The 26,433-nt window shown below is 42.4% G+C and overlaps 1 protein-coding gene across 1 annotated transcript; it reads left to right on the forward strand.

Annotated features, from left to right (window-relative positions):
* The first annotated feature begins 1,712 nt into the window (after positions 1-1,712).
* Positions 1,713-25,633, forward strand: LOC308646937 (uncharacterized protein C14orf93). The gene is made up of 7 exons (XM_081290521.1): positions 1,713-1,803; positions 14,272-15,304; positions 17,593-17,913; positions 22,939-23,000; positions 23,222-23,325; positions 24,180-24,292; positions 24,573-25,633. Exons 2-7 carry the CDS (start codon positions 14,705-14,707, stop codon positions 24,990-24,992), a joined length of 1,620 nt encoding a protein of 539 aa, XP_081146647.1. The 5' UTR covers positions 1,713-1,803; positions 14,272-14,704; the 3' UTR covers positions 24,993-25,633.
* The last annotated feature ends 800 nt before the right edge of the window (positions 25,634-26,433 follow it).

The raw sequence follows: 26,433 nt of genomic DNA on the forward strand, positions 1-26,433 counted from the left end.
CTACTCAGGAGGCTGAGGCAGGAGGATTGCAAGTTCAAGGCTAGGTAGTTAATTTAGCAAAACCCTGTCTGAAAATAAAATATAAAGGGCTGGGGATGTAGTTCAGTGGTAGAGCACTTGCCTATAGCATGCGCAAGGCCCTAGGTTTGATCCCCAGCATAGCTACATAAATAAAAATTTAAAATGATTAAGTGGAAAACATATACAAAGAAATACAGGGCTGGGGACATAGCTCAGTGCTGGAGTGCTTGCTTGCTTAGCATGCATGAGACCTTGCGTATAATTCCCAGCACAGTGAAAACAAAAACACAAAAAGTCTATAACACTAAGAACATAAAAACTGCCTGGCATGTGTGAAACCCCGGGTTCAATCCCCAGCACCAAAAAACAAAACAAAAACCCATAAATGCTAGTTAGTACCTCATTTTCAGATAAAAGACAAAGCTATTGCCTAGCTTGAACAAACTAAGGGAAAAAAAAAATAATGAAGGCAAGCATATGGCCTAACTGATGGTCAGTGCCAAAATGTGTGTGGGGAGGTGCTGGATAAACTGGCTTGGAATAAATTCAGTTCAGTTTCTTTTAAATTGGTAATGCCAATAACCTTCTGTTTAATATTGATACAATCAAATTATCTAATATCTAAGCCATATTTGATTACCCTGAATTATGCTAGTAATGACTATTATAACTTTTTTGACTCATTTCAAACTTTGCATTTACTTTCCATATTTCTTCATTGTTCTTTAATTTACAGCAGTCCTTCCTTAACAGGCACGGTGGCACACACCTGTAATCCCAGCGCACTAAGGGAGGAGGATTGCAAGTTTGAGGCCAGCCTGAACAATTTAGTGATACCGTCTCTCAAAATAAAAAGGGCTGAATGTAGCTCAATGTTAGAGCTCCCCTGGGTTTAATCCCCAGTAAATAAATAAAGTAAAATTCTAGGTGAAGCCTGACCTGATGGTGCACCCCTGTAATCTCAGTGACTCGGGAGGTTGAAGCAGGAAGACTGCAAATTTGAGGTCAGCCTGGGAAATTTAGTGAAGCTGTCTCAACAGAAAAAATAAAAAGGATTGACAATGTGGCTGAATAATACAGCACTCCTAGTTTCAATAATCCCCAGATAATCATCATCATCTAGGTATAAGTAACTGGTCTTTTGCAAGAAGTAAAGGGATGCCATTTTAGCTTCTTGAGAATATGGTCTTTGCCAAATAGGAAAAACTGGGGGCTCAGGCTGTGAAAATATAACACCCAAAGACTTATTTCTTTAACCTGAACGTTGTCACAACATGGGAATGTACATGGAAAGGTGAGGGTGTTAAGCAATAGGCATGACCCAGAGACATTCCACCTGGAATCCAGGAGCTAGGGCCTGATGTTAATCCCAGGTTAGAAGGATGCTGCTAACAAGTTAGTTTACCAAGTTTGGCCAAGTATCAGAAAGAGCTCTTTCACTGGACTGTTATGTTGGTGATTGGGCCTTGTTTCACTGGGAAAAAGAGATGGGAAAGGGTGAAAGGCCGGTGAGAAAGTGAAAGGAAGCGGGCGGAGGCGGGGAGAGCGGGAGGAGCCTCCAAGCTGTGGGATCGGGCTGCAGGGGTCGCGGGTCGCGCGGCGGGCGTGGGCCCCCGGGGCCGATGCCTCGGGCGCGGCGCGTGTGCTCGCGGGCGGGGCGCCCTTCAGTCGCCGGCGGCCAATCCGGGCGGGCGTCCGGGGAGGGGCGGGGCTTGCCGGCTTGGGCTCCGCGAGTCCTCCTTTTTGCACACACACGAATACAAAGAGCCATACGACCTTCGGGTATCCTTTTTCCATTTTTTTTCCCTCCTTAATCTTGTGTGTGTTTTCAAAATTTTTAAAAATAGAGATCTGTGGCAGTGTTGGGGTGAGGAAACTGTTGCTAAGAGGAATTTGCTCTTTCCCCCATTTCTTTTTCTCTCTCTCTTCCTCTTTCTTTTTCCTGGTCAAGGTTTTAAATATACCAAGAAGTTGAGAACAGGATGGCCGTGTGCAACTGTTTCTAGCCAAATTTATTGAGTTTTTTTTTTCTTCTTTTTGCTATCACATTTTAAGAACTGGTAAATTTTTGTGGTTAAGGGATTTTAAAATTTAGCCGCTTGGGAAGTACAGATTTCTTTTTTACAGCGGGCTGTAGGGATAATGTAAATTTCTGCCACGGGCAACATCGAAGGAAGCAGAGATTTGAGGCTCCCTCACAAAAGCCTTTTAGCGTGCGTTTTACACACCTTCCCCAGAACCAAAACCAGGTGGCTTAGATGTGGCAATTGTCTGAGTCCAATAGGTTAAAAATATTGGGATATTATAATTGGGATACTCATTTCCCTGGAGAGAGGGGAAATACCTTCTTACCGTGTGTCTTGCACACACAATTTCACAAGGACATTTCTCTGTGAGTGTGTGTGTGTGTATGTGTGTGTGTGTGTTTCTTAAAGCATAATTTTGTAAAAAATTATCTTGGGGTTTATTCTTTGTGTATATGTACAATATGTGTATATGTGCCATATCAGATTTTCAAAAGTGATTCTGATTTTATGTGTTCCACGTAAACCCTAGGATGTGAATTTTTTTTCTGTTGTATTCCCAAATATGATCAAAACAGGATTTCATGTGCAAACTAGAGCTTAGAAGAAACCCTATGCTTATCATACTTAGGCATTTTCATTCTATGTGCATTTACTGTATTTTTCTGCTCCTGTTTTAAAGGATCAGATTAGTGAAAAATAATTACCAGGAAATATATAGTTCATGTGGCAAATGAGGGGAGGCAATTTATTGAATCTGTGGTTCAAAGCTACCTTTAGTGACTGTTTTGCCTAAGTGGTTTTGCTTTTTATTGTCTCATGTTCTTAAATGTACAGCTGTGTATATTTTGGCCTTTATGTGTGGTTTGGTTGGTGTGTTCAGAAGGGAAATTCTCTCTTGGCTTTTTGACAAAATGGTCGTTTATTGGTTGGGATTTGTTTGAAAAGCTCCACAGCTGGCAAAGTATCAGAAAAAAAATCCAGGCAAGTCCAATTCTGGGGCCAAAAGGAAGCAAAAACAAGTGATAGAAGAAACAAGAAATGCATTTTTGGTTATAATGTTGCATTTTTGGAATTAAAATCTCTCTCCCTAAGAGACTCAGAAAAATGAGAAGACAACAGTATCAGAGCAGAGCATCCTTGCTATAGGAGTATATGTATGGTCACTTCATTCTTATAGGACCAGTCTCCCTTATTAGGAAGAAGTCATACAGAAAATACCTACAACAAATTTATATTTGTATACTGGATTGAAAGCATAGGAAGTATATGGGTGATCAGGGAGAAACTGGAATGTCACTAGCAGCAACCAGGAGATAGAAGGATCCACTACAGGGTTCAAAACCTCTGTATGATGATAATCATACCTATCCATTCCTCAGCTAGTGTCCTACTCGATTTCAAATGACATTTAAGACACTTAAGTGACAACTGCAATAAACTTAATTTGCTAAGGTCTTGAATTTATTATAATGAAAATGACCCTGATGAGCTCTCTTTGTGTTTTTTTTTTTTTTGTTGTTGTTGTTGTTGTTTTTTCCTGTACCAAGTATATTTTTATTCACAAAAACTGTAAGTCAGATCATTGCTTAATAAATACTGGCTCTAATGTGGATCATTCCACAAGCCTAGACCTGGATTTTTTTTTTTTTTTAAGTCTAACCTGACTCTGGTGACCTTTGTAATCATAGCAGTGATAGGATTGTTAATGGGGTTTTACCTTAAGTCTCCCACATCACTGCACATTATCATGTACACGATTTAGCTTCCCAGAAAAGGGAGAGTGGTACACAGCCACTTCCTAGGTATTCAATGTCTACATCTTGGAACGGAGGCTCGTTCATAGTCAATGTCCTCACTATGAGTTTCTAAGGGGAGAATCCTTTCTGCGAATATTTCGTTGGCTTGGCTTTCTTACCAAGGCAGAGTAAAGCTAAACTCAGTTGATTCTGCTTGGGAATCCTAGGGTCCCCTAGAGATTAAAAACTTCTTTTAACTAATAAGAACTGCCACTTTGCAAGCGTTATCTAGGAAAATCTGTAACCAAGGCCTTCAGTAACTAAAACCAGCCACCACCAAGCATATAAAACTGATTTGTGGCCACTGTACTTAAATCGTGTACACAGCTTTGTGAGCAGCGAAGGACAGAAATAAGTAAACAAAAAAAAAAAAAAAAAAAAAAAAAGGAGCTAAAGATGGCGTCTGACGGCCTTGAAAACGCTTCGCAGTCGCGTTCCTCCCTGATGAGGCCCCCTCCCCTCCCTAGCTCGTGGAGTGACTGGGAATTGCCGCCAATGGCGTTCTTGGCCCTACGCCCCCGTCTTCCCTCCGCCAATCACTGGGAACCAGAAGACAAGCGGGCGGTTCCTCGCCGCGTGCGCGCGCTGGCCAGGTACACGGGCGGGCGCTGTTGACTCCTCGGCATTCCGCGCACGCCGCGGCCTTGCTGAGTCAGCGGATGCGGTAACGCGGGACACGCGTTGGGTCATCCGTAGGCCCGCTTATGTGGCACCCCGTCTGTATTCTTGCGGCGAGTGCATCCCCTAGCCCAAGTCCTCAGAGCTTTGGTGACTACCAAAGTAGTTGACCCAGCGAAGTCCCCGACCTCCCTACGGGCACGGGGCTCTCCGCTGTGGGTCCCTGAATGACCCTTTACCCCGGATTGCCAGGGGACAGTGGCGGGTCCCCTGCAGCCTAGCGAGTAGGGTCGAATTTCTGCTCCCATCGTCACTGCGCTTACCCTGTCTGTAACTGAATCACACTGTCTCGTCGGGGTGGTTCTGCTGTCCCTTGTGCCCACTTTGTCATCTTTGACTAATATTTAATCAACTAACATTTACTGAGGGCTTGATGGGCACACGATAGAATTTCTAAGAGCTAGGTTCCCATTTCAGAAATGCAGTGAAAGTCTTTTACATCAGACACATTTATATGAAAACCTGAATTTTTAATCTTACCACCAAATGTAAAAGAGGACTTTGCTGTGCTGGGTTTAAACCTCTTTCCCTGCTATATTAGTAAACTTGTAATTTTTGGATTATATGGAATTATTTTGTTTAAGATCCTGTTCTGCCTTCTGGGTCAACAATTCTTTTTTTTACACTTAATAATGAGGTCTTAGATTTTTTCGCACCTCATTAGACAGGTCACTCTTTTAAAACGTAGGAAAATTGTATCCTGTCCTATCTGCTTACCTGCTCTTGTGTGATAAAGAGCTCATTTCTGATACGAATAGGTTTTGAGAGAATCTTCTAACAGGTGAGCCATTTTCCACCTTGAAGTGGAGGAGCAGGGCTGACCAGCAGACCAGGAGCTTTAAGTGGCCATTTTCCTTTTTTATTTCTCAAAATGAAGATTATGATATGAATTGCTGTGCTTTCAGTAATCACATTTAAGAAAGTCCATTTCTTGCCTGACCCTGAGTGAGTCAAAGGCCCATTATAAGAACATATATCATTTGAGGGATACCATATCACACACATTCTATTAAATAGTGAGAAAACTTTTGTTTTTTCATAGTTTGGAGGTGAACTCAATCATGCAGAAAATTCAACTCAGATGGAGAGAAAGCAAGCCAGGGAACTGCCAAGATTTTGATATATTTAGTCCTAACAAAAATACATGTGACTAGAGAGGAAAGAGATACTTAAGATTATGGACAGTTTCACACTAAACTATCTCTAAAGGAGATGAGTTTTCTTTCTTTTTTATCTAAATATTTGTGAAGTATATTGATAAATACATTTTATAGGCTCATTTCACATGTATGAATTAGACCAATACTGAAATCAACCCCAAATACATACATTTTATGCAAACCTCGGTTTGACAACTGGGGTTTTGTGTTGGCAACTCAAGATTGACGATCTTTTTCCTAACATCCAATTCTAAAAGTTGATAGCATTTTACAAAATGCATGTGTATTGCTTTATGGTGGTCTTAGTTTATTTTCTCTTTCTTTTTCTTTTTTAAAGAGAGAGTGAGAGAGGAGAGAGAGAGAGAGAGAATTTTTAATATTTATTTCTTAGTTCTCGGCGGACACAACATCTTTGTTGGTGGGTGGTGCTGAGGATCGAACCCGGGCCGCACGCATGCCAGGCGAGCGCGCTACCGCGTGAGCCACATTCCCAGCCCCTTAGTTTATTTTCTTTCTCTCTCTTTTTTGGGTACTTAACCCCTGAGCTACATCCCTAGCTCTTTTTATTTTTTATTTTGAGTCTTGCTAAATTGCTGAGGATCTCACAAAGTTATTCAGGCTGGCTTCAAATTTGTGATTCTTCTGCAAACAGCCTCCCATTTGTTGTTGTTGTTGTTGTTGTGAGGATTGAACCCAGGGCCTTGTGCATGCAAGGTAAGCACTGTACTAACTGATCTATATTCCCAGCCCTCAGCCTCCCAAATTGCTGGGACTTTAGGGTACACCACCATTCCTGGCTATCTTTACTTTCTTTAACAAAAATGTGACCTTTAACTTTATTTTGTTTTGAAAAAATTTTTGTGGTACTGGGAATTGAACCAGGGGAACTTTACCACCAAGTTATCCTCAGCCATTTATTGATTGATCAATCGATTGATTGATTAATATATACAGATATACATTCATACATGCTGGGGTTGAACCGAGGGGTACATTACCACTGATCTACATCCCCCATCCCTTTTTATTTTTTTATTTGTATTTTGAGACAGGGTGTCACTAAGTTGCTTAGGGTCTCTATAAATTACTGAAGCTGGCCTCAAATTTGCAATCGTCTTGCTTCAGCCTGCCAAATTGCCAGGATTATAGGTGTGTGCCACCACACCCATGGAACCCTTGGTTTTGAAATAAATTATTGAGTGAGGAGTATATCTCAGTGGGAGATTGCTTTCCAAGGCCTTGGGCTGCCATATGTGTGAGGTTGAAGCAGGAGGATCCCATTTTTTGTTGTTTTGGTTTTGGTTTTGTTTCCAGGGATTGAACCTAGGGGCACTTAACCATTGAGCCATATCCCCAGCCCTTCTAATATTTTAGAGACAGGGTCGGACTAAGTTGCTTAGGGCCTCGCTAAATTGCTGAGGCTGGCTTTGAATTTGAGATCCTCCTGCCTCAGCCTCCCAAGCTGCTGAGGCTGGTGTGAACTTGAGATCCTCCTGCCTCAGCCTCCCAAACTGCTGGGATTACAGGCATGCTCCAGCCTCAGGTGTACTGTGCCTGGAGCAAGAGGATCCCTTGAACCCAGGAATTCAAGGCCAGCTTGGGCAACATAGCAAGACCCCATCTCTAAATGAAATGAAATAAATTATCTAGTGGTCTGAAATGGCAAAATTTGATGATATTAATATTTAATAATTGATATAGACATAATTTATCAGTATTAACCATTGCTTTGCCAGACATTCCATGGATTGCTTCATGTATTGGTAAATTAAATAGATATATGTTTTGAGGATTAGGGGGTAGAACTCAGTGTTAAATCATTTACTCAACATGCTTGAAGCCCTGGATTGTATCCCTAGCACAGGACAAAAAAAAAAAAAAAAAGTTTATATATTTTTAGAGTAAAATAAAGATAATCAGAATAAGGTATGTGTAAATAATGTTGGCAGGGTTAAATGGGCTATTATAGAAAAAAAGTAGTTACATTAGGTTAGAATGTTAGAAATGATGAATTTAACAAATTTTAACAGATAATGCAGTAGATGTGGGCATAGTGTTCATGCCTATAATCCCAGTGCCTCCTGCCTGTAATCCCAGTGGCTCATAAGGCTGAGGCAGAAGGATCACAAATTCAAGGCCAGCTTCAGCAATTTAGTGAGGCACTAAACAACTTAGTGAGACCCTGTCTCGAAATAAAATATAAAAAGAGCCGGGAATGTAGTTCAGTGGCAAAGCATCCTAGGGTTCAATACTCAGTACCAGACAAACAAAAAAATGCAGTAGTGTCTGTGTTAAAGTTCCATTATCAAGGGCTGGGGATGTGGCTCAAGCGGTAGCGCACTCGCCTGGCATGCGTGCGGCCCGGGTTCGATCCTCAGCACCACATACCAATAAAGATGTTGTGTCCGCCGAGAACTGAAAAATAAATATTAAAAATTCCCTCTCTCTCACTCTCTCTCCTCTCTCACTCTCTCTTTAAAAAAAAAAAAGTTCCATTATCAATTTGAATTTTGATATTATGAAGTGTTGTCCACGGAAAAACAAGATGTTGCCATTATTTGAAATTTGCATGTTAAATATCCGTCTCAGACCTTCCTCTCATTTTTATTTTTCAGTTCTAGTTTGTTGTTTTCAGGACATTATGCTGAAAGATGTTGCTATCAGTTGAAATGTAGCATGTTAAATACACATCTTTTCTAACATAATGGTGCCTCACCTCAACTGCCTTATTTCTTTATTTTATTTATTTATTCTTATGTGGTGCTGAGGATCGAACCCAGGGCCTCGCATGTGCTACGCGAGCGCTCTACCACTGAACCACAGCCCCAGTCCTCAGCTGCCTTATTTTTGTTATTCTGTCCATAGTGCCATCCTGTATATGGCACTCAGGCTTACAATCTTTTTTTTTTTAATTTATTTTTTTGCCACTGGGGATCGAACCCAGGGCCTTGTGCATGCAAGCCAAGCACTCTACCAACTGAGCTATATCCCCAGCCCTGGCCTGTGTTTTTTTAATTTTTAATTTTTTTGATATGGGCAGTTGAACTCACTATTCATTATTTAGGGCCTCGATAAATTGCTGAGGCTGGCTTTGAACTCACAATCATCCTGTCTCAGCCTCTGAAGATTTTGGGTTTACAGGCATGTGCCACTGTGCCTGGCAGGCTTACAATCTTTTTTTTTTAATATTAGCTTTAGGTGGACACAATATCTTTATTTTATTTTTATGTAGTGCTGAGGATCGGACCCAGTGCCTCATGCATGCCAAGCAAGCGCACTACTACTTGAGCCATATCCCCAGCCCCAGGCTTACATTTGAAGCTGTCTTTGACCAATATTTTTATCCCCCATCTTTATTAAGTAAGGAAATACCAGTTCTTCCCCCAGGGTGTCAAACCTTCCATCCATGGTCCTCATTCTCATTAGCTGTGACCAACAATCCTCTAATCTCTAACAGTTCCAGGGATTGGCAAAATACAGCCTGCCACTTGTTTTCATATGGCCCACCAGCTGAGAAAAGCTGTGTGTGGGTGTGTGTGTGTGTTTTACTGGAGTTGAACCCAAGACCTCACATTTGCTAGGCTAGCACTGAGCTATACCCCCGAGTCCTTTCTTTATTTTATTTTGAGACAGAGTCTCTCTAAATTGCCCAGATTGGCCTTAAACTTGCAATCCTTCTTCTTCAGTCCCTGAACTAGCTGGGATTACAGATGTGTGCCACTACACCTGACTCAGTAGGAGGTTTTGCTTCTATAAGAATTCTTTCTCGGGCTGTGGGGATGTGGCTCAAGCAGTAGTTGCCTGGCATGCATGTGGCCTGGGTTCGATCCTCAGCACCACATACAAACAAAGATGTTGTGTCCGCCAAGAACTGAATTTAAAAAAAAAAAAATTCTCTCTCTTTCTCTGTTTAAAAAAAAAAGAAGAAAGAAAGAATTCTTTCTCCAACCAGATACAGTGGTACACATCTGTAATCCCAGCAGCTGGGATAACTGAGGCAGGAGGATTGCAAATTCAAGGCCCGCCTAACCAACTTGTTTCAAAATAAATAAAAAGGGTGAGGCTCAGTGGTAGAGCACTCTGGGTTCAGTCCCTGGTAACAACCCCCCCACACACCACCCCAAACACACATACAAACTCTTCCTCCCGATTTTACTCTGTTGGTCTATTATTTTGAATCAACTTCTCAGTTTTCTGTCTATTCCATGTTTCTAGGAACTTGTGTGTATTTTGTTTTGTTCTCTAGATAGTTCATGTTTAGAATATTCCACATTCTTTAGACATTCCCATGAAACAACCCTTGTTCTCCCTTCATTTGAGTATTTAATAGGTGGCAATCCATTTTGGCTAATCACCCTGTGGCATGGCATTACTTGTAGAGAATTTTTAGAAACATCTCTTTTTTTTCTTTGTACTTGTTCATTTTTTCTAATTGAGAGGTATGCAGCCAATGAAATTACTATTTTGATTTGTTTGTAATCATGTATTCCCACATTCAAGTTATCTGCTTTGTAAATGTGATATGAAATACTCCTTTATTATTTGATGACCCCAATTTCTTTCTGTATCTTAGATTTTAGATGGGAGACTATATCAGGAAGCAGGGAAATTGTCCACAATAGTGTCCATGGAAACCAAAAGTCATTTGAATATGCATTGTGCTACAGTGCACTATACTAGTTTTTTTTTTATGTAGATAGATTAATTCAAGAAAACTCCTATTTTTTGCCCTTAATGTAACATTTTTTAAAATGGACATAGTATGATAATACACAAAGTAAGAAGCAGAAAAGAAATTGAGAAACAAAGTGAACTGACAATAGGAAAATACTTTTAGCCAGTAGAGTTGTTGGTGCATACCTGTAATCCCAGCTACTCTGAAAGCTGAGGCGGGAGGATCACTAGTTCAAGCACAGCCCAGGCAATTTAGCAAGACACTGTCTTAAATCAACTTTTTGAAAAAGGAACAGTGATGTAGCTCAGTGATAAATAACTGGCGTGCAGGAGGCTCTGGCTTCCGTCCCCAGTACTGCAAACAAACAAAACTAGCTAAGTATTCTCTTTAGTCTAAGTCTAGGTCATAATAGTAAGTAAATTGTAAATTCTGTTTCCTCAGTTACCTTTCTAAATTGCATTATAGGTTTCATATCTATAGATGCATTCTTATCCTTGAACTTATTTATTAGAAATTGGTGTTAAATTTATGGTCAGGCTAGGGGTGTAACTTGGTGGGAGATTGCTTGTTTAGCATGTGGGAGGTCCTGGGTTCAATCCCCAGCATCTAAATAAATGAATAAATTTAAGTCAAATTTCCTCAAATTTTATTTCAAGTCATTAAATTTTATTTTTTAATTTTTTTAAAGAGAGAGAGGAGAGAGAGAGACAGAGAGAGAGAATTTTTTTAATATTTATTTTTTAGTTTTCGGCGGACACAACATCTTTGTTTGTATGTGGTGCTGAGGATCGAACCTGGGCCACACGCATGCCAGGCGAGCGCGCTACCACTTGAGCCACATCCCCAGCCCCTCAAGTCATTAAATTTTATTAAAAGGGAATCAGGATGGATGTCCATGGTTGGGTCACAAAAAAGTTGTAGATTCATTCCTTTGTGGAACACTGACCATATGTCAGTAACTGTTGGTACCTTGCATATATATTATATGCAATCTTCACAAAAACACAGAAAGCAGGCAGAGACGAGAAAACCAGGACTTAAAAAGTGAAATGATTTGGTTTGGGGTTGTGGCTCAGCTGTAAGGCACTTGCCTAGCATGTGTGAGGCGGTGTGTTAGATCCTCAGCACCACATAAAAATAAATAAATAAATGAATGATTGAATTAATGAATAAGATAAAGGTATTGTATCCAACTGCAACTAAACAATTTTTTTAAAAAAGTGAAATGATTTGGGGCTGAGGCTGTGGCTCAGTGGTAGAGCGCTTGCCTAGCATGTGTGAGGCACTGGGTTCGATTCTCAGCACCACATATAAGTAAATAAATAAAATAAAGGTCTACACACCTAAAAAAAAAAAAGTGAAATGATTTGTACAGGTTCACATGTCTCATAAGTGGTGTAATCAGAGGAGAACTCCTTTTTTTTTTTTTAAACTTCCAGTTCAGTACTGTTTCAGAAAGATGGCCAAAGAAGGCCATTTGATAGATGAGGGAGGTCTTTTTTTTTTTTTTTTTTTTTTTTTTTTGGTGCTAGGGATTGAACCCAGGGCAAGGCAAGCACTCTACCAACTGAGCTATATCCCAGCCCCTAGAAGAGGGAGGTCTTGAGGCTTACACAACACTTAGCCAGGTATGGTGGCACATATTTTTAATCCCAGCTACTCTGGAGACTGAGTCAGGAAGGTGGATCTCAAGTTTAGAGCCAGTTTAGGCAATTTAGTGAAGCCTTCTCCTCCCCTTCCTTCCCCTCCCCTCCCCTCCCTCAATTTAGTGCTCTTGGAGATTGAACCCCCGGGGCCTTGGGCATGCAGACAAGTGCTCTACCACTGAGCTACATGCCCAGCCCTACAAGGCCCAGTATCAAAGTAAAAAATAAAAAAGATTGGTGATGTTGCTCAGTGGTAGAATGTACCTAGATTCAACTCCCAGTACAGAAAGAAAAAAAAAATTAAACTATTTGGTACTGGGCATGTGACTCAGTGGTAGTATGTTTGCCTAGCATGAACAAGGCCTGGGTTTGATCCCCAGCACTGGGAAAAAAAAAAAGTACAAAAAAATATTAAACCCTATAATCCCAGCAACTGGGGAGGTTGAGGTAGGAGGATCACAAGTTCGAGGCCAGCCTCAGCAACTTAGTGAGACTCTGTCTCAATATAAAATAAAAAGGATTGGGGATATAACTCAGTTGTAGAGTACCCTTAGTTTCAATCCCTAGTACCAAAATAATAATAATAATAATAATATTCTTTGCATCATATTGGTTTGAAAACAAAACCAAAAAAACAAATCTGCAGGAACAGTGTAGGCCTTTATTTAGGAAGGAAAAGTATACATAAATGATTCATCCATAAATTGACATAGAATCGCTTAGTGCTTTCCTTTAACCTTTAAATTTGGTTTAACCTTTAGTTTCAGGTTTAGCCATGCCTTCTGGTGGCTCTAATGACAGGAAAGCTGTAAGTGGATTTAAGTTCTTGTAAGAAGTGAATATCTGCCATAAAAAAAAGCTGTTTCTTCAATAAAAAGGGTAAAAAGAGCAAATTAAAGACTATTTTTAATAACCAAATATAATTAAATGCATTGTCAGATTTATGCTTTAGTACCTCAGAGGTACTGATATTGCTTGTTTCTGAAATGAGATTGCCGATTTGGAAACAAACAAACCCAAAACCTCAATATATGGAAAATTCTCTTAACCTCCTCCTTTCCTTTTAATTGTGATGTTATGATATCATTTACAAAATAAGATATAAATGTATCACTTGAAGAAATGTAAACACACTTAAGATTTTGTCACTTACAAAGCTTCAGGCAGAAGGATTCTTTTTTTCTGTAATCAAGTATCATTTAGAAAATGACAATATTTATTTAAGTTCCTTGGAGTGTTCTCAGTGGTACAAATCAAACTCCCACCACGACCCATTTTTTTCTCCTGAAGTAGTTTAGTTGTTTAAGTACAGTAATTCAGAAGAGAGGCAGTTTGGTTTATCACTGGTATTCTCATTTTTCCTTTTATAGCGACTGATCATGTGGGAAAAATGGGTAACACTTAGCTACTTAGATATTCCTTTTGAGAATCTGCTCCTCCCTTGAAGAGTCTGAGAAGTGGCAGTGAGGGCAACCCAGAGCCTATTTCCAAGGGCTACTGGCTGGTAGATTCAAGGCAGCTAATCTTTGCAGGGGCTAGAGGCCCAGGTATACAACTCTGAGAGCAAGGGAGTTGTACAGCCCTGGGCTAACCCAGCCCAATTTCTTGATCCAGCTTTTCACTTCTTTCCATCCCCCCATCCCCCAAATATTAATGATATAATAGTGAAAGGTTGCATGTTGAGGGCTGCAGTGATCGATGTATTATTGTTTTTCTGAATGCATGTGTATGAAAATTATAGAGAGGTGGGTAGAATAAGGATTCTTTATGTCAACAAAAAATGGTATCAGTTTTAAAAAAAAAACCTAGAACACTAGATTGAAAGTAGCAATAACTGGATTCTGCTGTCTTCCTTTGACCTTGAAAAAGACATAACTTCTTTGCATGTCTCTTTTCTGGATTTGGGGTAATATGTGTTTCTTAGCACTGTCTTGCAGATAAGATAACCTATGAGAAGTGTTCTGGACTCCTTAAAGGACTATGTCAAAGCAATAAAATAGTAAAGATAGTAAGGTAGAGCTGGGCCTGGTGGTGCATACCTATAATTCTGGTGACTTAGGAGGCTAAGGCAGGAGGATTGCAAGTTCAAGGCCAATCTGGGCAACTTAGGAGACTGTCTCAAAAAAAAAAAAATAATAAAAGTTCTGGGGATGGAGCTCAGTGGAAGAGCACCCCTAGGTTCAATCACTAGTATGGGGAGGGGGAATGAGATAGGGAGGAGGAGGGGACAAATCTTCATTTTCTTCCTTAATCTTCTAATCTTTCCAGATGCCGGTGGGTCCTTTGGAGTTCCCTCTGTTACTCAGGTTGCAGTGGTAGGGAGTTCCATGCTTGAGTATAGGAAGAATGAAACCATGTTGATCAGGAAGGCCACTGTTGGCTTTATTCTTTCAGTAAGGGGTGACTGTGACACCCAGTGTGTTGTGTTAGGAGAGCACAGGATCTGCCAGTAGAAGAAGGCGTCTGTCTCTCCTCTGCAGGCCCATGAGAGGCAGCCATGGACTGTGTGCTCCTTCACGGCTTACCTACTCCTCCTTCACAGAACCCACAACCTGGAGTTCCGACTCCTCTGACCACCCTCCATGAGAAAGAAAAGTGAATCCACAGAGGCCAGTGCTTCAACCTCATAAAGTCCAGTTGACCAGAGCACCTTTGGGAGAGGCCCAGCGAGTGAGCACGGTTGTTACTGTGCCTATCAGCCATGTCCTTCAGTGCCACCATTCTCTTCTCCCCTCCCAGTGGCAGCGAGGCCCGATGCTGCTGCTGTGCCTGTAAAAGTGAGAATAGCGGAGACAGTGCAGGCTCACAGGGCGGGAACCCTCCTGCCAGCACCCCCATCACAGTGACTGGACATGGCCTGGCTGTCCAGAGCTCTGAGCAGCTCTTGCATATTATCTACCAGCGGGTGGATAAGGCAGTGGGCCTGGCTGAGGCTGCTCTGGGTCTGGCCCGGGCCAACAATGAGTTGTTAAAACGGCTCCAGGAGGAAGTGGGTGAGCTGAGACAAGGGAAGGTGTGCACCCCTGATGAAGACGGGGAGAGCCGGGTCCACAGTCCCCCAACAGAGGAGCCTGGGCCCCTCAAGGAGAGTCCCAGGGAAAACTGCAAGACTCTGTCTGTCGTGGAGGAGGAGTGTGACAGTGTGGGCAGTGGTGTGCAGGTGGCAATCGAGGAGCTGTGGCAGCTGGGGTCAGCCTCGGCAGTGGGACCTGGGCCTTTGGGCTTCCCAGCCTCTCAGAGAGACATGAGGCTCCCAGGATGTGCTCTGGCCGGGGGTGAGGGGACCCCTCTGCTCAATCCGGTGAGTATGGCAGCAGGGCAAGGTTGCTTTTCTGAACTTTTGTGGCCTTTTTCCTCTCTCTTTTCTTCCTTTTCTTCTCTTTCCATTTTTAAATCTTTCTTTGTTTATATCTGTAATAATACAGAATAGCATCAAATTTCTCTGCCTTCAGCACTCCTGTTTTCTTCCTGAACCATCAGCCTCTTTGGCAGGAGGTCATTTTCTGTGTGTGTGGTGCTGGGGTGCTCTCCCCTCCCTCTGAATAGCTCTGCATGGCACCTTCTCCTCCACAGCTGTCTCTGCTGCTGCAGGGCTCTGCCTCTCCTGGCGAGAATGCCTGCTGCCATGCACAGGCGGCTCATTCATATTTTATCACGGGCCCTCTGCTTGCCAAGAGGAGTTCAGTATAGAGAGACAGGAATGTGGAAAGGAGAGGGACATGGGGAGAAAAAGGAAGGAGAGAGAGAAGGAGAAAGCAAAAGGGAGAGGATGAAGATAAGGAAAATAGAAGACAAGTACAGGGAAGGAAAGAGGCAAGTGGAAATTAAGGGTTTGAGGAAGGAATAAACTTTTTTTTTGGTGTTGTTACTGGGGATTGAACCCAGTGGAGGCTTTGCCACTGAGCCACATCCCTAACACTTTTAATTTTTTGATTTTGAGATCGTGTTTCACTAAGTTGCTTGGCCTCGCTAAGTTACTGAAGCTGACCTTGAACTTGCTATTCACCTGCCTCAGCCTCTTGTTGCTGGGATTACAGGTGTGCACCAGTAGTCCTAGAGAAGAAAGTTGAGTCTATGTGGAAAGGGGAACATTTATGTTGGGGGAAGACTGCAGTAAGGGACAGGGAATTAGAGGAAAGGAAATAAAATGCCAAAAGGAAAGGATGATTGAGATTGAATAGTCAGAGGAAGGCATGTAGAGAGAAAGGGAAGCTAAGAAGGAGGCAGATGGAGAACATATTTTGTGAGCAGGAAAAGACATCGAAGTACATTGTGCTATTTCAGTTTCTTTGCTGCTCAGGGGCCATATGACCAGGGAAAATGCTGGATGAGTAGAGTAAGAACTGCAGAATGTCACACATGGAAGTATGAAAAGGAGATAGAGCAACCATAGAGATCATAGAGACAGAAAATAACAGATGTGTTGCCACTTGAGGGCCGGTGGAAGGTCTGTCAGCTCTCTGCCTTATCCTCTGTCTGCTTTCACTCTTTTCCTTCTCCCTTCTTGACAAGGCTCACACAGGGTGGACAAGAGGGAGGAAACTCCCAGCCCATCTGCTGGATCTGAGGAGTGAGTGTATAAGCTCCCCTCCCCCTCTCTAGGCTGACACCACAACTGGCCATTGCTCTCCTGAAGGCACAGCCCTGTGGTGATAGTCACTGTGCTTGGTCAGGACTTTCAGTGGTTTGCGCCTCAGGGAGAAGGAACCAGAAGGCAAGAGGCAAGAGGGTACCAGGCTAGGAGGTGTCCTGAATCATGGGTTCATTCAGGCAGGGAAAGCTTCCAAGCCGACAGGATGGAATTAGATTTCACAGCGCAGAAAGCAGCTCACAGGTCTATAAATCTCAGCCGCCTCCCCACTTCTTTCTCTCTGTGTGTGTGTGTGTGTGTGTGTGTGTGTGTGGTTCCCCACCACCACTTCCACTGTTTTGTTTTCTTGGCTGCAGAAATCCCCCTCCTTTTCTCCTCCCTCTCTGCCTCCTTCCTTTCCCTGCCCTGCATGTCCTTGAATGAGGGCACAGGCAGTCAGCTGGATGTCAGGGCTTCGACAGTTTATGGCCAGGCCAGGATCAAGGTGAGGGCACAGACTGGCCCCTGAAAGGGAACAGAGGGTAGGTAAGGGGTGCTGTCCACACGGCCTCTCTAGGGGTTCCTCTCTAGAATCTCCTGCTTTGCTCTCTGTTTTCCTCTTTGTTGTTATTACTATTTAATTTTCTTGCTTCGTTTCCTGCTTGGTTTCCCTTTCTTGTCATTACTGCCTTCCTAATCCCTTTTAGACACAATACTTACGAAGCTACATTTCTTATACTCAAGAGCAAACCATAAATGACTGCTCACAAATAAGCATCAGAAACATGCCTTGGCCTTGTAAGTAGCCCTATGGTAACATCCCAACACAAGGGGCCCTGTATATGCAAGAATTATTTGCCCAGCACTCCCATAGGAGTCCCAGAGAAATAAGCCATTGACATTAAAGATTCCCCCACTTCTTTCCATTCTCTGTTCACTGTTCTCAGCCAAAGAATGATAGTTGACCAGGTTCCCCTATGTCTGGCAGGTTAATAGATTATTCTTTTTTATGTCTTTAGCTGGTGGATGATTATGTGGCCTCTGAGGGTACAGTACAGCGTGTGCTGGTCCCAGCTTATGCCAAACAGCTTTCACCAGCCACACAGCTGGCTATCCAGCGGGCATCTTCAGAGTCAGTGCCAGAAAATGGAACCAAGCTGCCACCACCCCGCCCTGAGGACATGCTCAGTGCTGCTGCTGCATTGGACAGTGCCTTGGAAGAGTCAGGTTCCGGGAGCACTGGGGAGTTGAGGCACTCTCTAGGGATCACTGCTTCCCCATGCAGGACCAGAGGGAGTGGGCAGAAGAACTCCAGGCGAAAGCGGGATCTGGTACTCTCTGTAAGTGAGCTCAATTTCTATCATTTTTTTCTTCAGTCTGGAGAGAGAAGTGAAGAGTGAGGGTGGGTTGATTGTAAGCCTCCCATAACAAAAAAATGGTGTCCTGAGTCCTACTGGAGCAGGAGGGACAAGGAGAGAGCCCTAGGGATTAGGCAGTGTCTCTGCTAACATTCGAGTTTTTAGAGTTTTCTAAATAGAGTGGAATCTTCCAGTGTTCTCATAATCCTGATAGGAATATCTTTAAGGGATTGAGCAGATTCATCACCACAGTATGGCAATTTAGCCCATGCACAGGGTAAATAGTAAGGGGCCCCGTGGGTGAAGAAGCCAGGCAGTCCCAAGGTAGTCCCAGACCCCAAATACGCTGAGGGCCACTATACACTCAGCTCAGTTATATAGGTTTGGAGAATCTAGTCATTCCAAGAGCTCTTGACAGGGAAGGAACTAGATTGAATTACATCTGCTTAAAATCTTCTTGGAATAGCTGGGAGCCCTTAGGAACACCCTGTGCAGTTGGGAGCCCCCATCTTGGCAAATGATCCAAACCTAAAGGTCTTCTAGGGAAGTAATTCTCAGCCTGGGATAATCCTCCTCCCAGGGGACATCTGGAACCTACTGGAAACATTTCTTGTCATTATCTCTGGTAGGTGGGTGGAAGGAAGGGAGAAAGCTACTGACATATAGCAGGTAGAGAACCGGTATTCTGCTGAACTTGCTACAGTGCACACCCAGCCCCCTAACAGTTGGCAGTTGTGTGAAGGTTGGAAAATCATCTTCTAGGGTGACCACAGTGTTTTGGATCAACTCTGTCCCAAAACTTTCTAATAACTATAGGGATGTTCTTTAGCCATATAATGTTCCTATTGAACATTCTCTGCATAATGGCTGACGTAAAGTGACTGGAATGTCCTGGTTGGGACTGGATGCCATCACTCAAATCAGCCTAAATCCCATCACGCTAGATGGCCCGTTCTTGTTACGTCTTAGTAAAGGTTGAAAATAATGATCACCATTTAAACACCTTTTATTTATATTGCTTCTGTCTTCCTTTCCTTTTTTCCCCTCAGATATCCCATTTTTACTCTTCCTTTCATTTGATTTGCTTTTATATCAGAGATTCTTTGTTCCCCCTGAAATATACCATTCATAATCAATGCCAACTTGTTTTTAACTGTGACTTTGAATTTTAGTTATGTTCAAGAACATTTCACTTAAGAACAGGAGCAAGTTTCTGTCATGGGTTTGTGGTCAAAGAGGGCTACTCCTGCTATCAGTAAGATAAATGGAGGCATGTGTCTCAAAACTCATTTCAAGAGGTTTCCCAAAACTTCATATTGTTTAAATCATAAATAAATGTGTGATAACTATAATTTGTATAAAAATCAAGATTTTCTATCGCTTCTATTCCATTTCTGCCTGTTGTCTCCAGAGAGAGGTATAGTGTTGAGACCTGGCTTCTTCCTTCCCTTTGGAGATATCAGTGGATCTGGGGACCTAGTGACAGGACAGTGCTTGCTCATCATGCTCTCTATTATAGCTCTTGAAAAGGATCTAGAGGTCTGGTCAGAGAATATTGCTGCCTGTCACAGAAAAAAAGTTTAAAGTGTTTTTGTGTTGGAATGTGGGTTTGGAAAGGGAGGGATAGCATAGATCTTGACTATTCCAATCTTTAGCTCTGGGAAGGAATCAAAGAGCCATCTCTCCAATCTGCTAGCTATCTTGTGAACCAAAAGGAGCAAACCAGAACCCTTAATTCTTTGGAATGCTGGAGATTCCCGCTACCCTTGAGAAACATTTATCTTTAGCTCACTGAGGAGATAGGTGAGCCAGCAGCCTCTACAGTCTTAACATTTATTGTCTAAAGTATTCTCCCTTTCCACTTTAAGCCTGGTTTGAGTTTTATCACCTGATCTCTTCCAAGCCACTTGAGTTAGAAGCTATATAAATCCCTTTTTTCCTTGTTTTTTTTGGAAACTTTTCCAAATTCTTCCTGAAGCATTCACCTTCTCCTCCTCCTCCTCCTCCTCCTCCTCCTCCTCCTCCTCCTCCTCCTCCTCTTCCTCCTCCTCCTCCCTCTCTTCCTCCTCCTCCTTCTCCTCCTCCTCCTCCTTCTTCTCCTCCTCCTTCTCCTCCTCCTTCTTCTCCTTCTTCTTCCTTTTTTTTTTTTTTTTTTTTTTGTGGTGCTGGGGATTAAAGCCACAATTAAGCTATATCCCCAGCCTTAAGTTTAGACTTCTAAGAGGTAAACAACAATATCAAATATGAAGCTAGCACTGAGTGCTTTGGTACACACCTGTAACTCCAGCTACTTGGGAGGCTGAGGCAGGAGGATTACAAATTCAAGGCCAGACTGGAAAACTTAGCAAGATCCTGTTTCAAAATTAATAATAAAAAAAGGGTTGGGGTTATAGCTTAAGGGTAGAGTGTCCTTGGATTCAATCCCTAGCATGGCAAAAAAAAAATAAAGAAACAAAAACATATACACACGTCTCATACGAGTATGCGTGTGTGTATATATATAAAATAAATTAAATTAAATATAATTAATATAAGTTAATATAATGATAAAATAAAAATGGCTAGGAATGTAGCTCAATTGGTAAAGTGCCCTAGGTTCAATCCTTGGTACAAAAAAAAAAAAAGTTCAAAGCACCAATTGTGATATTATGAGAAGGTATGGGATTGCTAGGAAAGATAATGCCACCTTGAGTTTTATTCCTAGTAGTATAGAGTTGGGAAGTAATGTTCCCCCTGACCAGATCTTAGCCAAGTTAGATTTGGTCCTAGATGCCATTTTGCTTTGTGTGTGTGTGTGTGTGTGTGTGTGTGTGTGAACTAGAGATTGGACTCAGGGCTTCACACATGCTAGATAAGCACTCTGCCACTGAGCTACACCCCAGCCTGTCAGGTACCACTTTGCAAGAGAGACATTGGTAAATCAGAGAGCCTCCTATTTCTGATGAATATGTCTAAAAACTATGGGGAATGCCTAAAGGAATTGGGGGGTGTCAGGTCAGACAAAAGAAGACTTAAGGCCGGTGTGGTGGCGCATGCCTGTAATCCCAGTGGCTTGGAAGGCTGAGGCAGGAGTATCACAAGTTCAAAGCAAGTCTCAGCAACTTAATGAAGTCCTAAGCAACTTAGGGAGACCCTGTCTCCAAATAAAACATAAAAAGGGCTGGGGATCTGACTCAGTGGGTAAGCACCCCTGAGTTCACTCTCTGGTATCAAATGAAAAAAAGAAGATGACTTAAGGAGTCCATGAAAGCCATCTTCAAATACCTGAAGTACAGGCAAACTGGGTTCAAACTTTTGGTGCATGTAAGGCAAAACTTTTTAACAATTAAACGTGTTTAATAATAGGATCAGCTGACTCAAAATGGAAAATGCATCATTAGATGTGTTTTAAGCAAAACTGAAAAACAGACAACTTAATGACATGAAAGGGAGGTTGGTGACAGTCTCCAAGGTGCTTTCCAATTCACATTTTTGTGATTTTAGGTTTGTTTATCAGACCATGGTGTGTGTGCCCCTGGGACTTGTGATAATATGCAAAGGGATATATAAAGCCATGGTCAAAGCTGGGACATTATCTTGGGTCATCAATTTTACTAGAAGATTTCAGAGGACAGGGCTGGGATTGTGACTCAGTGGTAAAGCGCTCTTCTAGCACGTTTGAAGCCCTGGGTTCAATCCTCAGCACCACATAAAAAAAACAAATAAATAAAATAAAGATGTTGTGCCCAGTTATAACTAAAAAATAAATTAAAAAAAAAAGATTTTAGAGGACTTTTTTTTTTTTTTTAGTTTCGGCGGACACAACATCTTTGTTTGTATGTGGTGCTGAGGATCGACCCAGGCCGCACGCATGCCAGGCGAGCGCGCTACCGCTTGAGCCACATCCCCAGCCCTTAAAAAATATTTATATTTTAGTTGTAGTTGGACACAATACCTTTATTTTATTTATTTATTTTTATGTGGTGCTGAGGATCGAACCCAGGGCCTCGCACTAGGCGAGCGTTGTACCACTGAGCCACAACCCCAGCCCCAGAAGACATTTTTATATTCAAATAAATGCAAATATATTTTGAAGAATGTTTTAAATATGGAAGAGATGGGTTAAGGGTGCAGCAAAGTGGTAAAGTGTTTGCCTAGTGTACACAAGGCCCTGAGTTTGATCCCCAGCACTGAAAGAAAGAAATAAAAATTTGCAAGAGTACGGGACTTTAAGAAATGCTCACTTACAGTAGTTTTGGTATAAATTTGCTCTCTTCTTTGTTATTAGGGGTATTTCATGAATTGTTTGACACCAGCTGCTCTAGTGATCACATTACTCTGAAGCAGAAGACAGAACAGGCCCTGGAGTCTTGACACAAAATAAATGAAAAAGAAAAAAAAAAAGTGAGGGACATTAGAAATGCTCACTTGGCACATTTACAATCCCAGTGACTCAGAAAGCTGAGGCAGTGGTATCCCAAGTATGAGGCCAGCCTCAGCAATTTAGGGAGACCCTGTTGCAAAATAAAAAATAACAAGAACTGGGGATGTTGGGAATGTGGCTCAGTATTAAAGTGCCCTGGTTTCCAAATGCAGTACAGAAAGAAAGAGATATAGAGATAGAGATAAAGAGAGAAGAAGGAATGAAGGGAAGAAGGAAGGGAGGGAGGGAGGGAAGAGAAGATACAGACTCTAAGAAAGGTCATATACAAAAACGTTACCTATACTCTAGTTTCTCTTCAGATCATATAACTCTTTCACCTTTTACAAAAATGATACCTAGGGCTGGGGATGTTGCTCAGTTGGTAGTGCTTGTCTCACATGCACAAGGACCTGAATTATTTGATCCCCAGCACCACACACACACACACACACACACACACACACACTTAAAAAAAAGTATCTAGGCTTTGGAAAGGATTCAGGCAGAGAATCCCCTAGGAATAACGTCTTTTACCTTAGGGACCAGAAGAGGGTTTTCATAATATCCACTCCTGGATTTATTCTGTTTTTTTTTTTCCCCCTTAGAAATTGGTCCACAATGTGCATAACCACATCACCAATGACAAGAGATTCAATGGGTCTGAAAGGTATGGTACTTGAGGAAAAAGATCACAAGGTACTTTGCTAAGTAGAGGGAAGTAGAGGGAGTCGCTGCAATCCAACAATGAGGCTGGGGCCTTATCTTACCATTGCCCCTCTATCCTGTCTTAGGCCGAGGAGGAATTTACCACAAAGTTGATTAGTGCTGGGTGTCTCTGTCTGGCTCTTTAAAAACCTACTGCTTCATTCATTCTATTCTCTGTGGCAGCATCAAGTCCTCTTGGAATATTTCAGTAGTGAAGTTCCTTCTGGAAAAGCTCAAGCAGGAGCTGGTCACCAGTCCCCACAATTATACTGATAAAGAACTGAAAGGTGAGGAAAACTGAGTTTTCTCCCATCCATCCTTTCTTCCCTCTGTCTTACTCCCTGATTCTTTTTTTTTTTAATTTTCTCTTTTTTTTTGAGAGAGAATTTTAATATTTTATTTAGTTTTCGGCGGACACAACATCTTTGTTTGTATGTGGTGCTGAGGATCAAACCAGGGCCACACGCATGCTAGGGGAGCGCGCTACCGCTTGAGCCACATCCCCAGCCCTACTCCCTGATTCTTGCCCAGAGGAAAAGAGGCATAATGGGGAAGATTTATGTGTTGTTGAAAATAGAGTATTTGTAAATACTTTTTTTTCACTATTCTTTTCACCTACATGTATTCACAGGGTTACCTCAAATCAACTTTTTTTCCCCTATTCAGTCTAAAAGAAAAAAAAATAGAAGGAAAGGGCTAAAGACCATCATGCATTATGTTTATGTAGGGCCCTAATCTGAGGTCAGAAGCTAGGCTTGGCCTTGCTCTCTTCTAATATTTGTAACTAATGCTGAAGTATTATGAAAGCTTCCACTAAAAAAGTACTTGAACTTTGCTATCAACACAGTGACAATAGGTGTCAGTTTAGTGGAGGAGGAGGTAGGAAAGCAACTGGAGTTGTCTTTTTGCAGCAGGAGATGATTTGGGAGGAGTTGGTGTTGGAGATCACTTGGGAGGAGTCGGTGTTGGAGATGGAGGTGGGCAAAGGGTATTAAACCAAAGACGACTAAATAGATGCTGGTGGGTATGTCAAGGAAGCCTATCATCTAAATAGTGATTCCAAACTTCTAGTGTAGGGCAGAAAAAAGGGCTGGGACCACCTCTGAAGGACCCTACTTCTTGCTTTCCTTCCCTCCTTCAGGAGCCTGTGTGGCTTACTTCCTCACCAAGAGGCGTGAGTATCGCAACTCCCTGAACCCCTTTAAAGGTCTGAAGGAAAAAGAGGAGAAGAAACTTCGAAGTCGCCGATACCGGGTAAGTCTCTAGGCCTTCCTTTCAAGATGTTAAACCCTAAATCCTAAGAAGTGCCAGGGAGAAGATCCAGCAGACATGGTGTCTAAGAATGGGGTTCAGAGCCAGGAACATAGGCTGATGGAGGAGAAAAGAGGGCGAGCCAATTCTAAGATCTGACCAGGAAACTGGGTTCCCCTAGGCACAGACTTTACACTGCCTTCTATCCTACCTAAACCCTTTCCCCAAACCTAATCCATAGTCTGTTTCTCTTCCTGATGTCTGTTGTGTGTTCCTATCTTAGCTTTTTGCCAACCGATCCAGCATCATGAGGCATTTTGGACCTGAGGACCAAAACCTGTGGAAAGATGTGACAGAAGAGCTGATGTCTGATGAGGAGGACAGTCTTAATGAGCCAGGTGTCTGGGTGGCCCGCTCTCCTCGTTTCCGGGCCCAGCGCCTCACAGAGCTCTGCTATCACCTGGATGCTAACTCTAAGCATGGCACCAAGGCCAACCGTGTATATGGGCCTCCCTCAGACAGACTGCCTTCTGCTGAAGCCCAGCTCCTTCCACCAGAACTTTACAATCCTAATTTCCAAGATGAGGAAGAAGAGGGAGGAAATGAGAATGGACCCATCTCTCCATCGTTTGACCAACCCCACAAAACCTGCTGTCCTGACTTGAACTCATTCATCGAAATCAAGGTGGAAAAGGATGAGTGAAGTCTATAACCAAGAATAATTCTGGCTTCTGCCACTCTCCCTGTCCCATAAATGGGTGGCTGTGGGGCTTCCCAGAATAATGAAAAACCCTCTGCAGTCTGAGAAAGAAAGTTTGACTCACTTCTTAACATAGTCTGTGCTGGAAGTGGAAGCTAGAAGCTCTCTCTGGTCAGGTGAAAGACTTATCTAGAAGGGGAAAAACACCCTCACTGTGAATGGCAAGCCAGAAAATGCTTATTCCTAAGCATAAACAGTGCCACGGAGGAGCATGGCATGAGAAAAGGAGGATGGGTCTAAGAAACACCAACCCTTCTTGACACATGTCTCTATCTCGGAGTCATTTTCCCCCTAAGGCTCAGGGAAAGCAGCCCTGGTTGTACCTTTTGCTTCCCCATGACTGCTGGTCCAGTTCTGCAGAGGAAGCAGAACGGACCAGTCCAGGGTAATACTGCCACCTGGTGGGAAGTTTCAGTCATGGGCTTGATTCTTATGAGCTAAAGAAGGTGGACTCCATCACTGTTTGGGGACTGGAATCTAGATATAATAACTATTGCTTATTGAATTATATAAGGAAGATTTTATTATCCCCATCTTACAGATGAGGAAATTAAAGCTGAAAGAGTTCCAATGTCTCACTGTCAGCTTTTCTCCCACTTTATGACCAAACAGAATACACATAGTTATTTTTCATACTGTCAACCAAGCTGTACTTTGGAGAAGATGTAGGTGTGTGCACACACATGCTTTTTTGTTGAAAGTACTGAGAAGTAAAATGGCCTTATATCCCTTCACTCAATCTTAACAACAAATATTGATTGCTTAGTAGGTGTCAGGTACTATGTATTACAGATATACTGCTGATAAGGTTCTAGATGATCAGGTTTTATTTTTAGTCAGGAAGTGAGGAAATTGAGTAGGCAATGAAATGAGCTGTAATAAGGGAGACCATGGAGGAATGCAGAGTGCAATGGCAGCATGTAGCTGGGGTAGCTACCCTACTCTTGAAGTCAGGAAAGGCTTCTCAGAGGCAGTGATGATACCTGAAAGATGTTGAGGAGTTAACCAGAAGGGAAGAGTCATGGAGAGTATTCCAAACAGGAGACAGCATCTACAAAAGCCCAGAAGCAAAAGAGAGTACTTTTACTGCAGATCAGTTTGGGGAGGGAAAATTGCAAAGAGTCTGAAGAGTCAGGGAGACCTTGTAAAATACCCTAAAGAAGAAAGACATTAGCTGGGTATGATGGTACACTCCTGTAATCCCCAACTACTCAGGAAACTGAGGGAGGAGGATCACAAGTTTGAGGCCAGCCTGGGTAACTTGGGGAGACCCTATCTCAAAATAATAATAACAACAACAACAACAAGGGCTGGGAATGTAGCTGGGTGGTAGCGCACCACTGGGTTCTATTCCTAGTAAAATACATACATGCACACGTGTACA

This window comes from Spermophilus citellus, assembly GCF_964194105.1.
Source record: "Spermophilus citellus genome assembly, chromosome: 4".
NCBI classification, from domain to species: domain Eukaryota; kingdom Metazoa; phylum Chordata; class Mammalia; order Rodentia; family Sciuridae; genus Spermophilus; species Spermophilus citellus.

Coding starts and splice junctions, on each gene's coding strand:
- LOC308646937 (XM_081290521.1), top strand. CDS start 14,705: ATGTCCTTCAGTGCCACCATTCTCTTCTCCCCTCCCAGTGGCAGCGAG. Junction 15,305..17,592: donor GGACCCCTCTGCTCAATCCG/GTGAGTATGGCA, acceptor TTATGTCTTTAG/CTGGTGGATGATTATGTGGC. Junction 17,914..22,938: donor AGCGGGATCTGGTACTCTCT/GTAAGTGAGCTC, acceptor TTTCCCCCTTAG/AAATTGGTCCACAATGTGCA.